Source organism: Rattus norvegicus, chromosome 16 (genome assembly GCF_036323735.1).
Source record: "Rattus norvegicus strain BN/NHsdMcwi chromosome 16, GRCr8, whole genome shotgun sequence".
NCBI lineage: Eukaryota > Metazoa > Chordata > Mammalia > Rodentia > Muridae > Rattus > Rattus norvegicus.
In genome coordinates this window covers 37,306,193-37,319,938 of record NC_086034.1, presented here as the reverse complement: position 1 = coordinate 37,319,938, position 13,746 = coordinate 37,306,193, and the positions used below count along the sequence as shown (strand labels likewise).

Sequence of the window (13,746 nt, the reverse complement as noted above, 5' to 3'; positions counted from 1 at the left end):
GTGAGGGACTGTTGTCTAGAAGAGATAGTTTCTTCTGATGACCTTCATTTCAGCAGGAGTAGGTTTTATTTTTCTGTTCCTTTATCTGGTAGCTGCTATTGTTTATTCTCTTGTTAGTTTGACATCTTGTTAGTTACAGACTGTAAGCACCAGAGTGCAGGAAGACTGACATGAAGTTCTGTCTTCTGGACATGACATGACAATTGCATTAAGGAACTACAGAGGGTATGGCCATCTATGCAAGACCAAGCTTCGTGCCATTGCAGCATAAGTGGAGGAGAAGCTCCTAAGATCCAATAACTGAGGAGCTATTACCAGTTGATGGCTGCTGGGAGACGTGCTTGCTGACAGGAGCCCGATATAGCTGTCTCCTGAGAGGCTCTGCCAGAGCCCAAGAAATACAGATGGAAGCAGCCAGCCATCGGACTGGACACAGGGACCCCAATGGAGAAGTTGGGAGAAGAACTGAAGGAGCTGAAGAAGTTTGCAACCCCATAGGAAGAACAACAATCTCAACCAACCAGACCTCCAGAGCTCCTAGGAACTAAACCACCAACCAAAGAGTACACATGGAGGGACCCATGGCTCTAGCCGCATATATAGCAGAGGATGGCATTGTCTGGCATCAATGGGAGGAGAGGCCCTTGGTTCTGTGAAGGCTCAATGCCCTAGTGTAGGGCAATGCCAGAGTGGTGAGGTGGGAGTCGATGGGTGGGTAGGGGAGCACCCTTATATAACAGGGGGAGGGAGGATAGGGGTGGGGTTCAGAGGGAAAGCCAGGAAAGAGAAAAACATTTGAAGTGTAAATAAATAGACTTCCACAAAAGAAAAAGGAGAGAGAGAGAATAATTTTTCTGGCTACTGGTACGTTGTTCACACTCCAGTGGATGGTCCCATGCATATCTGAGGGATACTAATTGGACTTAGCTTTTTTATAAGAGGACATGAAACTGAGAGGAGGATGTGTTTAAGTGAACCTGGGGGCACACAGGGAGGAAACAGGGTATGGCTAAGATCATGTTTCATTGTCTATAAGTACGAAATTCTCAACGGATAGGGTCATAAGGCACATTAGCCATCTTACCTATTACCTTTTAAGGTTTCCATGAGAGCAGTGCTACACTTTAGTGTGTATCAATGTTGTGGCACACACTTTATGGAAATGAATTACGTCATCTGTTACTTGTCTATAGCCAGCAGGGGTCGGCTGCTCAGGGCTGGTAACAATATTGAATGTTGTTCGTCCATCCTGCCTCACCAATAAATAACCTTGCAAATGGGATGTCGGTGACAGTCGTCTCTCAGAACTGGCCTTCACCCATCACCGTGCCAAACTCAGTCTGGAGAAGCGCTGCATACTAGCAATTGTTATTGTTTTTAGTAAAGCATCTTCGGTTTCCCTCACACATAGCAAAACTTTGGAGGACCGAGATCCACAGACCCCAAGAGACTTGAAGCTGTGACTGTTGCATTCCCACATGCCCTAGTATTACCACTGCTGAATTTACCATGACTGCTGAACATGTGCTCCTTTTCTAGGCATGTGCTTGAAGGCAGGATGTCTGAGAGCTTTGTTAAGGAGGAAGGGAGGAGGCTTTATTTATTGATCCGTTTTTTATTTTAAGTAACCTTTAAGAGATGACCATCCCTTTGTACCTGAGGACTGTAAAGGCATTGCGACTGTATCTTCAGTTATTAGGTGAGAAATACGCTGAACAGGATATGCTTGTGCCATGTCTATGCCATGTAGGGAAACTTTATCTGTACTTAGCTCTGATGATCACTTTGGGCACTAGCGTTCACATTAAATATAAATAAACGAACAAACTGCATTTGTTCTTGTGAAGTTCTGATGTAAGGTCAAAGGGTGGCACATCTGATTTGATGAGTCACCAGAAGTGATGCTGCTCTCTTATTTTAGTAAAGAACCAATTGTTCTGGGCTCTGGGATGAGTCCTATTAACTATGCTTAACCTTTATTGAATAGCCATTAAATTTAATAATAATCCAAATTCTGTTACACTAAACTATCGGAAGAATGTCAAATTTCACATTTAGCAAACATCCCATGGGAAGAACCTGTGTTGTCTCTTAAAATTGGACAGAAGCCTCTTTTTCTTTTTAAAAAATCTTTCAACAAAGAGAAAATAGGTTAATGATTTTCATGAACAATTTTGAATCCTTGTTTGACATTAACTAGATAATGACTTGTCTCAACAATTATGAGCTAGAGGGCTTTTTATCTTTTTCTTGTTTTTAAATCTTTCACTGGTGTTGAATGGGATAAGAAATTAAATCCAATGACCTTTAAGTGCTAACTCATTATTTTTTCTTGTTAAGAGACCAAATAGTAGTTATTATCACCACAGGAAAAAAGAGAACGGTTAGAATTTTGGGACACAGGTTATTGAATACAGAGATTTCACAATCTGTGAAGGAGCACAAAATAAATGGATATTGTCCTTCAAAACCTCAGAAGTTTCAGTCACTATGTGGCAGGCATGTGACCCGAAGAATTTGTATGCTTGTATTTAACATACTTTTCATCTCTTTGCTAATTTTTATAAAACCCCAGCAACGTGTTCTATCTCTAATATGCCAACATAGAAACCGCCATTTTACAAAACTCTCAGACTGACTTAAGGATTGCTTCTCTCATTGTTTCTTTAAGAAAGGCTCCAGGACAGTGGCCTGGGGAGAGAGAAGTGAGAAGTAGAATACAGGAGAGAGAACTGATCCTGGGAGGGCGGAGGCAGGGTGGGAGGAGGCTCCTGCACGGTTCTGAGATGGACACAACCACAGACTCAGCAAGGGGGGGGGCAATATTTATCATGTGGTCTACCTGCTGGGCCATAGCACTCATCTGCCTTTGTCTCCTCCTCATTTCCCGTGGCAACTATACATTGCATCTTTGGAACATAGCCTAGTGGAAATGAGATGCTCAACAGAAGCTGATAGAAAACCTGACTAAATGCTGCCTTCTCTCCCTGGCAACAACTGGCTAATGTAGTATGATTTAATGGACAGCTGGATGATTCAGAACTTCACTGGGGTCCAGATCCATAAGAAAAAAATGTGAATGTTGAGCTCATGTGAACAGAGCATTTCTTTTCCAGAGAAAACTCTCTAAAAGTCACACTCTCTGTCTTTTATTCTCTAATGTAAAATCTGCTGATCTTCCAGAATCACATCTTTTAGAAAAATTAAGGGAAGGTACTTTAGAATGTTATGTTTCACCAAAGACTCAGACCTTCGTGCGAGACAAAATTTTCTGGAAATATTTTCATTGGTCAATTTTCAAAAACTTTTGTGAAGTGATTCTTCAAAGAGTAAACATGTAGCATAGGTACCTGACAATGACCACTGACAGACGTATTTGCAACGCTAATATTTAAGTTGCAGCTTAGAGCAGATCCTGTATTAAGGTATAAAATGCTACTAGCAAGCACCAATCGACCACTCTCATTTCACAGGTTTTAAATGCTGATCAGTTTGAACCTTATAATACTGAAAATTAATCACAGTTTATAGAATATGGCCAAAAATCAGATGTTTGATTTTCTTCTCTCTTTCTATTGTGATCCATAGGGCTATTTGTGTATGACATCTTTGGTTGATTATTTTTGCACAAACTCTCGCTTCAATGTATATTCTGCCTAAGAACCTAATCAAATTTATCTACTTCATAAATACTAACAGCGAGGGACAGGAACCCCAAGGTCAGCAAACAGGATCAAGAAGAATGAAGAGACATGTCTGAAATGGAACCCTGCTAAGACATAACTGTCACCGAAGAATCTATCATCCCAACCAAACAACCTAGGGCAATTCAGTCCTGAACTTACAATGTGGTTGCCATGGTTTTTAGACAAAGACGACAGGGCTGCATTCCAATTATATCCTATACAATGACAGACAAATGAAACATCGGAAATGGGGAAATAAAATCTTGGGTCATCCAGAAGAGATGTGATAGGTACAAGTGACATTGAATCGAGATGAAAGTTCTGTTTGCCTAAAATGTACCTTTGTGATTTAGAATGCAAGTGTATAATCCACAGAGTCTTAAGATTTTTCAAGGGCAATCTTGCTTTATCAAACATCTGGTTATTCAAACAGAATCTCTCGCTTATTAGAAATTCTCTCAACATCTTGAACTTCATGCATTCACAAATTAAGAGAACATCACAGAATGGTCTTGAACTACAAAAAGTAAATGTATTCTTTCAAGTCTGGTAAAAATAACAAAGATAGCAATTCAGCGTTTTTATAAATACCATGGCTAAATACAATGTTCTATCTTAAAATGTTTTATCTGTGCTTTATCTATAGGTTTTATCTATAGGCTAAATGAACTGCAAGCTTCTAGCTAGTGTGCTTCTTTTTACCCCTACCCATAGGAATTCTGGGATCGCAGATAGATACCACTGCACACAAAGAGTTTCACCAACTGGGGACCAAGTATGCATGCTGGGACCACTCTCATTTAAGCTATCACAAATGGTAATCCATTTCTTATTTATTATAGTCTTAGCAGTGAGGCTGAAATCAAACATTTTTTAATACATTTCAGTGACTGATTCCAGATCATTAGCTGTATCTATAGGAGAACTCATTAGGCAAGGGCAAGCAGACTGACAGTTAACTTGAGAATGGGTTTGGTCAGGGATTGGATGTTGTCTTAGTTAATTTTCTAACACTGTAACAAAATACCATGATGAAGGCAACTTATACAGGAAGACATTTAATTGAACAGGCATGGTTCTGGGATAGAGAGTTTACATTTAATCCACAAGCACAAGGTAGAAACTAGTGGGCTTCTGGATCCTACAAAGCTGACACACCTCCTCCAACAAGGCTTCACAGCCTAATCCTTCCCAAAGAGTTCCACCAACTGGGGACCAAGTATGCAAACTGGGACCACTCTCATTTAAGCTATCACAAGTGGGAATCCATTTCTTGTTTATTATAGTCTTAGCAGTGAGGCTGAAATGGAGCACCTTAATCTCTAAATGGTAATGGGTAATAATTTCATCTTTAACAAACCATAAATACAATCTCTCAAAGTATAGTCTACATTTAATCCTTAAAACCTATAGAAAACCAATCTAAAATAATTGTAAGTTTCTCCACTGTTCAATGGAGTAATAATATAGACCTTCTAAGGTTATTTTCTTTCAAATCAGCTAATACAGAAGTACTCAGTCCAGCATTTGGCTTTTAGCACTGAGAATGTGGTTGTGCTGATGTGTAAGGATTACAACTGCATTAGCTCCTGCATATCTACCACAACAAGACAGGGAGCAGCTGCCCTAACAGAGGGACCCAAAGACGCTGGCAGATCCAATGGTATAAAACGATGCATCGGAAGTGATAAGAAAAGTATCTTAGATGCAAAATTATATGTTTGATTGTAGCTGGATTCTTAGGTTTGACTTTAATTATGTTCAGGATGTACTTTCTTTTTGCAACAAGCACTGTTGGACTTTGCAGCAGAAGCAGTCACCAAAGGCTGACATACGTAGGAGGTCTCATTCAGCAGCATCCCAAGAGTCAGCCTTTGCTTCTATACAAACAATGGTTAAGATGAGAGAAAGAAAAGAATTTTTCTTTTCTTTATAAGACTGAATTACAAAATCATATTGGCAATTTGAAGTATGAATTCTTACACAGTTTATTTTACCTTCACTTTTTTTCATATGTTGTAATTTGTCATTTATTTGAACATCATGAACTGAAACTAAATTACAAATATATATACACATATGTATATATATATGTGCAAATGTGTGTGTGTGTGTGTTGTGTATGATAAAGCATAGCATTTAATTGAGAATTGATTACTGAGGAAGGTAGAGAGATGGGTAATTCCAGATAAATAAGTACAAGACTTGCTTGTAGCTAACCTGCTCACACCTGAAACCCTAACCTGCTCAACACAGACTACCCTGCTCATACCTGAAATATTACCCTGCTCGCACCTAAAATCCTAAACTGCTCACACTTGAAATCCTAAGCATATCCTAAGCTCACAGTGTGAGCCAGGCACATTACTTCAGGTTTGAGGCCAGTCTGGCTTATATAGTTTTAAGCCAGCTTGACTATAGTTAGCTATCTCAAAATAAAGCAAAATTAAACAAAACTTAAAAACTTGCTCTTCAATGTAGCATTGATACTTTAAAATTAAATGTATTATCAGTTCAAGGAGTTTTGCAATAACTGGATAAAACCAAGATCTCAGTTGCTCCCTCTTGTCTGACGGTGAATGGCAGACCTCCACTGCACTAACTTCTGTCTCCTGCCTTCGTCTTTACTTTCCTGTCCTTTACGCTATAAAGCACTCCAGGATGAATGCCTTTGCCAGGGGAGCAGTAGGTGTAAGTTTGTAGACTTGCTCACCTATGCATTGGACTGTGAATGGTTTCTTTTTGCACGCAGCATGGCTGTGTCTCACTGTAACACTGGGAGGAATTCGCCTCTCTTGTAAAAGGTCCCCTGGGAGTCATAGCTTCAAGACAGATCACAAAGCAAAGTGATAAGTTCTATCAGAATAGTCTGTAAGTATTGGAGTGAGGGCAATCTGAGTGTCTTACCTTAAAAGAGATTTCATACTGCTCTCCTCCCCAGATTTCTAAGCCTGGGTCATAGCCACCCAGTTCCCAAAACCACTTTCGATCCACTGCAAAGAGACCTCCAGCCATAACAGGAGACCTGGGAGACAGAAGATAAACAACACTTAAAGGACTATGAACATCAAAAGCAGTAGTAGTTTTCTTTGAAACTCACAATCTGGTTTAGTGTTCAAATGTCATTTTCAAGCATGGCTATCAAGAGCAAATGTAGAATTCTTATTTCATTTCTATTGAAGTGGATGTGGCAGAAGAAGCTAGATGAATATTAAAATTGCAACTCAGGTTCTGACACTGCAAAGGTCCTTAAGAATCACACTTGGCCACCTGGTTATCATCAGAGAGAAGTGCACTACATTAGTGACTGATCTATTGGAAATATTGCTTAGTTTTATGGCTTTTTCCTAAGTTGAGAGAGGTCTTTTACCATCAGAAAGAATGGTAGTAAAAATGTGATAGGCACATCTCTGATTTCATCTCTTACATGTATCATCGAGCATCTGTCTACTGTGTACAGTGCAGGTTTTATTTAGAGACTATGAAATAGAATAGACTAAAGTAAGATTTTAAAATAAGCTTTTGTTTATGTGTGCATGTACGGGATATGCACATGAGTGCAGGTGGCAGTGAAGTCCAGCAGAGGGAGTCTGACGCCATGGCGCTGGAATTACAGATGGCTGTGAGCCCCATGACAGGATCCTGAGAATTGGACTCTGGTCCTCTGGAAGAGTATACGGGTGCTGAGCTGCTGACCCATCTCTCCAGTCCTAAGATAAATATTTTTGAGAGTGTAGATTTTGTGTAATTGGCAAGATCAAAGATCTAGAAGGAAGATTTATTTGTCCTCCTTGGGAAAGTGCACAGAGTATAATGCAAAATCTCATGTAACTTGCGCATTTTGTTAGAAATGGAGATTTTTAGAATCAGATGTCCCTTTATTTCTCTCTCCAGCAGCCTGTTCCCACTCCCGTTTTCAGCACTTCAAAGTGGAATTATAACTGTAGCTGGAGCAAATTAAGACTATAACTGGGTGAAATTTCCAGTGAGCATATCACCATAGTGGTAACCTTTACTTCTGCAGGACTGGGTTAAAAATCACTGGGAGTTTTGAATTTTAGAAATATTGGGGGAAAGAAATCATGCAATTAATCATTTAATTGTAAATTGTTTTTATTGTAGGCAACAAAAGAGACACAATAATCTTGTTTAGAAATGATGTTGTAAAGAGTTTGAATAGTATATTTTAGGTTAACCTGTCTATAAATTAAATCCAAATGAACCCATCAATTATTAAGAGTATTGGAATTTATGAGGATAATTCTATATTTCTTTGTTCTTGCTGTTCTATCAACGTTTTGCATCATGTTTTGTAGCCCTGTTAATAGAGCAGAAATATTTAGAATTTTTGTGCTTTTGATGAATTGCCTCATTATAACTAGGAAATGGCTTTTATTATTTCTGGTGATATTCTTTGCTGTACCATCTATTCTATGTCATTTTAATAAGAACTCTTGTTTCCTGTGTTCTCCAGCTCTAGTATTTATAACCCTTCTGACTCTTGATTTTTTTTAACCATTTGTGTATTCATACTGAACATGCGTTTCTGGGTTGTTGATGTAGGTACAGTGATTGTGTAGCATGAGTGAAGCCCAGAGCTAGATTCTAGCTGCCATCTCTAACGAGTGCGTGGCAGGTGGGGCAGAAGGGTCAGTGCATAGTCATGCTCAGCTCACACACATAGCTGATACCCTTTTCTCTCTGTCTCCCTGCAAAAGTGGGGTTCTTATCAGTAATACACACACACACACACACACACACACACACACTGCTTTATACTTGGGTCATTTAGATCCTTTTATTAAAAAATGTTGATGTTACACTTAAACTTATCTTCCATCTTTTCTGCCTGTGTCAAGAATGTTTGTTTTCCCTTCATTTATATTTTTAAAAAATATTTTTCATTGTTTCATATATTACATTCTTACCACAGTTTCCTCTGCCTTCCTTCCTCCCAGTCTCTCTTCACCCACTCAAACCACCCCTTCCCCCCTTCTCCCCCAGATCCATCCATCACCACTACCAACACCACCACCATCAGCTCTTCCCAATGCCCCCACCTGCCTCCCCTTAGAAAAGAACAGGCCTCTCAGGGACATCAACTGAGCACAGCTTACCAACCTAGCATAACACATACCAATCACATCAAGACTGGCCAAGGCCACCCAGTAGTAGGCAAAGGGTCCCTTATGATTAATTGAAGATTTTCATAGCAGCTTTCCACTTTCCTTTCTCCAGCGTTTGGACTTCGTTACACATTTCACTGCCTGCCGTGCACTCTAATGTAATGCTCATATTTTAAAGTACTAACATTTCATCATAAACAATACACACATACATAGGTCACACATAGCATATATCCACATAAACAAATAACACGTAAAATAATATTAGGGGTAGTATTTCTGTACTCTGTTGGGTTTCAGTAGTTCCAGTGAAAATCTAGCATTGTGATTTCACTGTAGGACTGAGTCTGTAGGTTGAATCTCAGACCCAAAGGACTCAGTTCTGGGCAATGTTAGACTGAAGTCAAAAGAAGTGAGCTAGGTACATCCAGCTTTATTAAACAGTAAAGCGTGCAGTGTGTCATTCTTTCTCCTTCCCAAGAAAAATGAACAAGGGTAGCCAACAATTTCTTTGCAATTTCTTCTGCCCCTTTTATTTCATTTTATGTAAGAACTGGTCTCAGAACTCCCTGTTGGTTCCATTCTCCATTTTCACACCGGCCTGTCTACTTCCTGCTTGACTTCTTCCAAAGCTTCCTTCTGTTTTGTTTCCCTGGGAATGAGAATGCACTGTTGCCATGGCTTGTGACTCCGTGTCCGTGTGACACATGAATGCTGCTTACCAGCACTGTTCACAACATCACCAATCAGTCCTCCAGCTTTGCAATTAAAAACATTTGTCATCCCTGGGGTGACTTCTAAAATTAATGTGGTCATGAAGATTCCTTAGTTTTCAGGCCACAGAAATATGTGACTTCTCTGCAAACATAGTGGAAGTGAGTTTTCTATTTCATACCAACACGATTGGGCCATGCAATAAATATGATTTCCTTTTTACAGATAGTTGAATAGCTTCCCTTCTCCATGGCAGTTTTTTGTGCCCCAAATTTGGTTTGCTCTTAAGTTAGTGAGGCTATCATGTAAAAGTTTGCTGGCACAATTCTTTATTTGATAGCAATGACAAAAACCTGTATTCTCATTGGCAAATGCACATTTCAGAGTGTGTGGTTGGTTTTCTCTTCTATACTAGGACATTATCTGAGTGCTCTGTCTCCATCCTGTAACCCTCACGGCTTCTGAGGAGTTGCCAAACTGCCTGCTCTTCCCTATTTAATGAATTGAGTCTTTACTTCATATATTTAGAAAAAAATGGTGGAGGCTTAATTAAAACATGCTTTCTCTAGGGTATTTTAAAAGGCTCCTGTCTCAAACTTTCAGTCACAGAGCGTATGATTTCAAATTTTAACACATGCCAAGTAGCCTTTTGGATTAGAGGAATGAAAGCACGCAAAATACCGAAAAATAAATCCATGAGGAAAATGTTTGAAAATATGTGAATGATTAAAATTTCGGTCCAGTGATGTGAAGGGGAAGTCACGTTGGGCTCTTAGAAAATAGACTGGCGCATGGTTGCTGCCGCTGCAGAGAGCCCGTGGGCAGCACCCCATGAGCGAACTTGAGCCTCAGGACCACAGGTAAGACCAAATTTTCTGCTGCAAGAAAGCTGCCTGGTGAGCTTGGGACACACGGAAGCAGAATTTCTCTAGGACCGGGCACGTTCTGTGTTTACCAGAAGTCCCACACCCGCGGATCCCAGCCTGCAGCAGCTCTCTGCTCCCAGACCCGGTGAGAGAGAGACCCAACCGCCTGGTCAGGTGGGCACTCCTGAGGCTGCAGAGCAGAAGAGACCACCAACACTGCTCACCCCTGCCCACATCCCTGGCCCAAGAGGAAACTGTATAAGGCCTCTGGGCTCCCGTGGGGGAGGGCCCAGGAGCGGCAGGACCCCTGCCTGAGACACCACCGGAACCTGAAAGAAACAGACCGGATAAACAGTTCTCTGCACCCAAATCCCGTGGGAGGGAGAGCTAAACCTTCAGAGAGGCAGACAAGCCTGGGAAACCAGAAGAGACTGCTCCCTGCACACACATCTCGGACGCCAGAGGAAAAAGCCAAAGACCATCTGGAACCCTGGTGCACTGAAGCTCCCGGAAGGGGCGGCACAGGTCTTCCTGGTTGCTGCCGCTGCAGAGAGCCCCTGGGCAGCACCCCACGAGCGAACCTGAGCCTCGGGACCACAGGTAAGACCAAATTTTCTGCTGCAAGAAAGCTGCCTGGTGAACTCAAGACACAGGCCCACAGGAACAGCTGAAGACCTGTACAGAGGAAAAACTACACGCCCGAAAGCAGAACACACTGTCCCCATAACTGACTGAAAGAGAGGAAAACAGGTCTACAGGACTCCTGACACACAGGCTTATAGGACAGTCTAGCCACTGTCAGAAATAGCAGAACAAAGTAACACTAGAGATAATCTGATGGCGAGAGGCAAGCGCAGGAACCCAAGCAACAGAAACCAAGACTACATGGCACCATCGGAGCCCAATTCTCCCATCAAAACAAACATGGAATATCCAAACACACCAGAAAAGCAAGATCTAGTTTCAAAATCATTTTTGATCATGATGCTGGAGGACTTCAAGAAAGACATGAAGAACTCCCTTAGAGAACAAGTAGAAGCCTACAGACAGGAATCGCAAAAATGCCTGAAAGAATTCCAGGAAAACATAAATAAACAAGTAGAAGCCCATAGAGAGGAGACACAAAAATCCCTGAAAGAATTCCAGGAAAACATAAATAAACAAGTAGAAGCCCATAGAGAGGAGACACAAAAATCCCTGAAAGAATTCCAGGAAAACACAATCAAACAGTTGAAGGAATTAAAAATGGAAATAGAAGCAATCAAGAAAGAACACATGGAAACAACCCTGGATATAGAAAACCAAAAGAAGAGACAAGGAGCTGTAGATACAAGCTTCACCAACAGAATACAAGAGATGGAAGAGAGAATCTCAGGAGCAGAAGATTCCATAGAAATCATTGACTCAACTGTCAAAGATAATGTAAAGCGGAAAAAACTACTGGTCCAAAACATACAGGAAATCCAGGACTCAATGAGAAGATCAAACCTAAGGATAATAGGTATAGAAGAGAGTGAAGACTCCCAGCTCAAAGGACCAGTAAATATCTTCAACAAAATCATAGAAGAAAACTTCCCTAACCTAAAAAAAGAGATACCCATAGACATACAAGAAGCCTACAGAACTCCAAATAGATTGGACCAGAAAAGAAACACCTCCCGTCACATAATTGTCAAAACACCAAACGCACAAAATAAAGAAAGAATATTAAAAGCAGTAAGGGAAAAAGGTCAAGTAACATATAAAGGCAGACCTATCAGAATCACACCAGACTTTTCGCCAGAAACTATGAAGGCCAGAAGATCCTGGACTGATGACATACAGACCCTAAGAGAACACAAATGCCAGCCCAGGTTACTGTATCCAGCAAAACTCTCAATTAACATAGATGGAGAAACCAAGATATTCCATGACAAAATCAAATTTACACAATATCTTTCCACAAATCCAGCACTACAAAGGATAATAAATGGTAAAGCCCAACATAAGGAGGCAAGCTATACCCTAGAAGAAGCAAGAAACTAATCGTCTTGGCAACAAAACAAAGAGAATGAAAGCACACAAACATAACCTCACATCCAAATATGAATATAACGGGAAGCAATAATCATTATTCCTTAATATCTCTCAATATCAATGGCCTCAACTCCCCAATAAAAAGACATAGATTAACAAACTGGATACACAACGAGGACCCTGCATTCTGCTGCCTACAGGAAACACACCTCAGAGACAAAGACAGACACTACCTCAGAGTGAAAGGCTGGAAAACAACTTTCCAAGCAAATGGTCAGAAGAAGCAAGCTGGAGTAGCCATTCTAATATCAAATAAAATCAATTTCCAACTAAAAGTCATAAAAAAAGATAAGGAAGGACACTTCATATTCATCAAAGGAAAAATCCAAGAAGAACTCTCAATCCTAAATATCTATGCCCCAAATACAAGGGCACCTACATACGTAAAAGAAACCTTACTAAAGCTCAAAACACACATTGCACCTCACACAATAATAGTGGGAGATTTCAACACCCCACTCTCATCAAAGGACAGATCATGGAAACAGAAATTAAACAGTGATGTAGACAGACTAAGAGAAGTCATGAGCCAAATGGACTTAACAGATATTTATAGAACATTCTATCCTAAAGCAAAAGGATATACCTTCTTCTCAGCTCCTCATGGTACTTTCTCCAAAATTGACCATATAATTGGTCAAAAAACGGGCCTCAACAGATACAGAAAGATAGAAATAATCCCATGCGTGCTATCGGACCACCACGGCATAAAACTGGTCTTCAATAACAATAAGGGAAGAATGCCCACATATACGTGGAAATTGAACAATGCTCTACTCAGTGATAACCTGGTCAAGGAAGAAATAAAGAAAGAAATTAAAAACTTTTTAGAATTTAATGAAAATGAAGATACAACATACCCAAACTTATGGGACACAATGAAAGCTGTGCTAAGAGGAAAACTCATAGCGCTGAGTGCCTGCAGAAAGAAACAGGAAAGAGCATATGTCAGCAGCTTGACAGCACACCTAAAAGCTCTAGAACAAAAAGAAGCAAATACACCCAGGAGGAGTAGAAGGCAGGAAATAATCAAACTCAGAGCTGAAATCAACCAAGTAGAAACAAAAAGGACCATAGAAAGAATCAACAGAACCAAAAGTTGGTTCTTTGAGAAAATCAACAAGATAGATAAACCCTTAGCCAGACTAACGAGAGGACACAGAGAGTGCGTCCAAATTAACAAAATCAGAAATGAAAAGGGAGACATAACTACAGATTCAGAGGAAATTAAAAAAATCATCAGATCTTACTATAAAAACCTATATTCAACAAAACTTG

The 13,746-nt window shown here is 40.3% G+C and overlaps 1 protein-coding gene across 2 annotated transcripts in view; it reads right to left on the bottom strand.

Moving 5' to 3' along the window:
• Positions 1–13,746, bottom strand: part of Galntl6 (polypeptide N-acetylgalactosaminyltransferase-like 6) — a 1,251,036-nt gene that overhangs the window by 134,771 nt on the left and 1,102,519 nt on the right. For both annotated transcript variants that reach the window (XM_017600182.3, NM_001135756.1), the window contains one exon: positions 6,594–6,711. In XM_017600182.3, the coding sequence (XP_017455671.1) occupies positions 6,594–6,711 (118 nt within the window). The remainder of the gene's footprint in view (positions 1–6,593; positions 6,712–13,746) is intronic.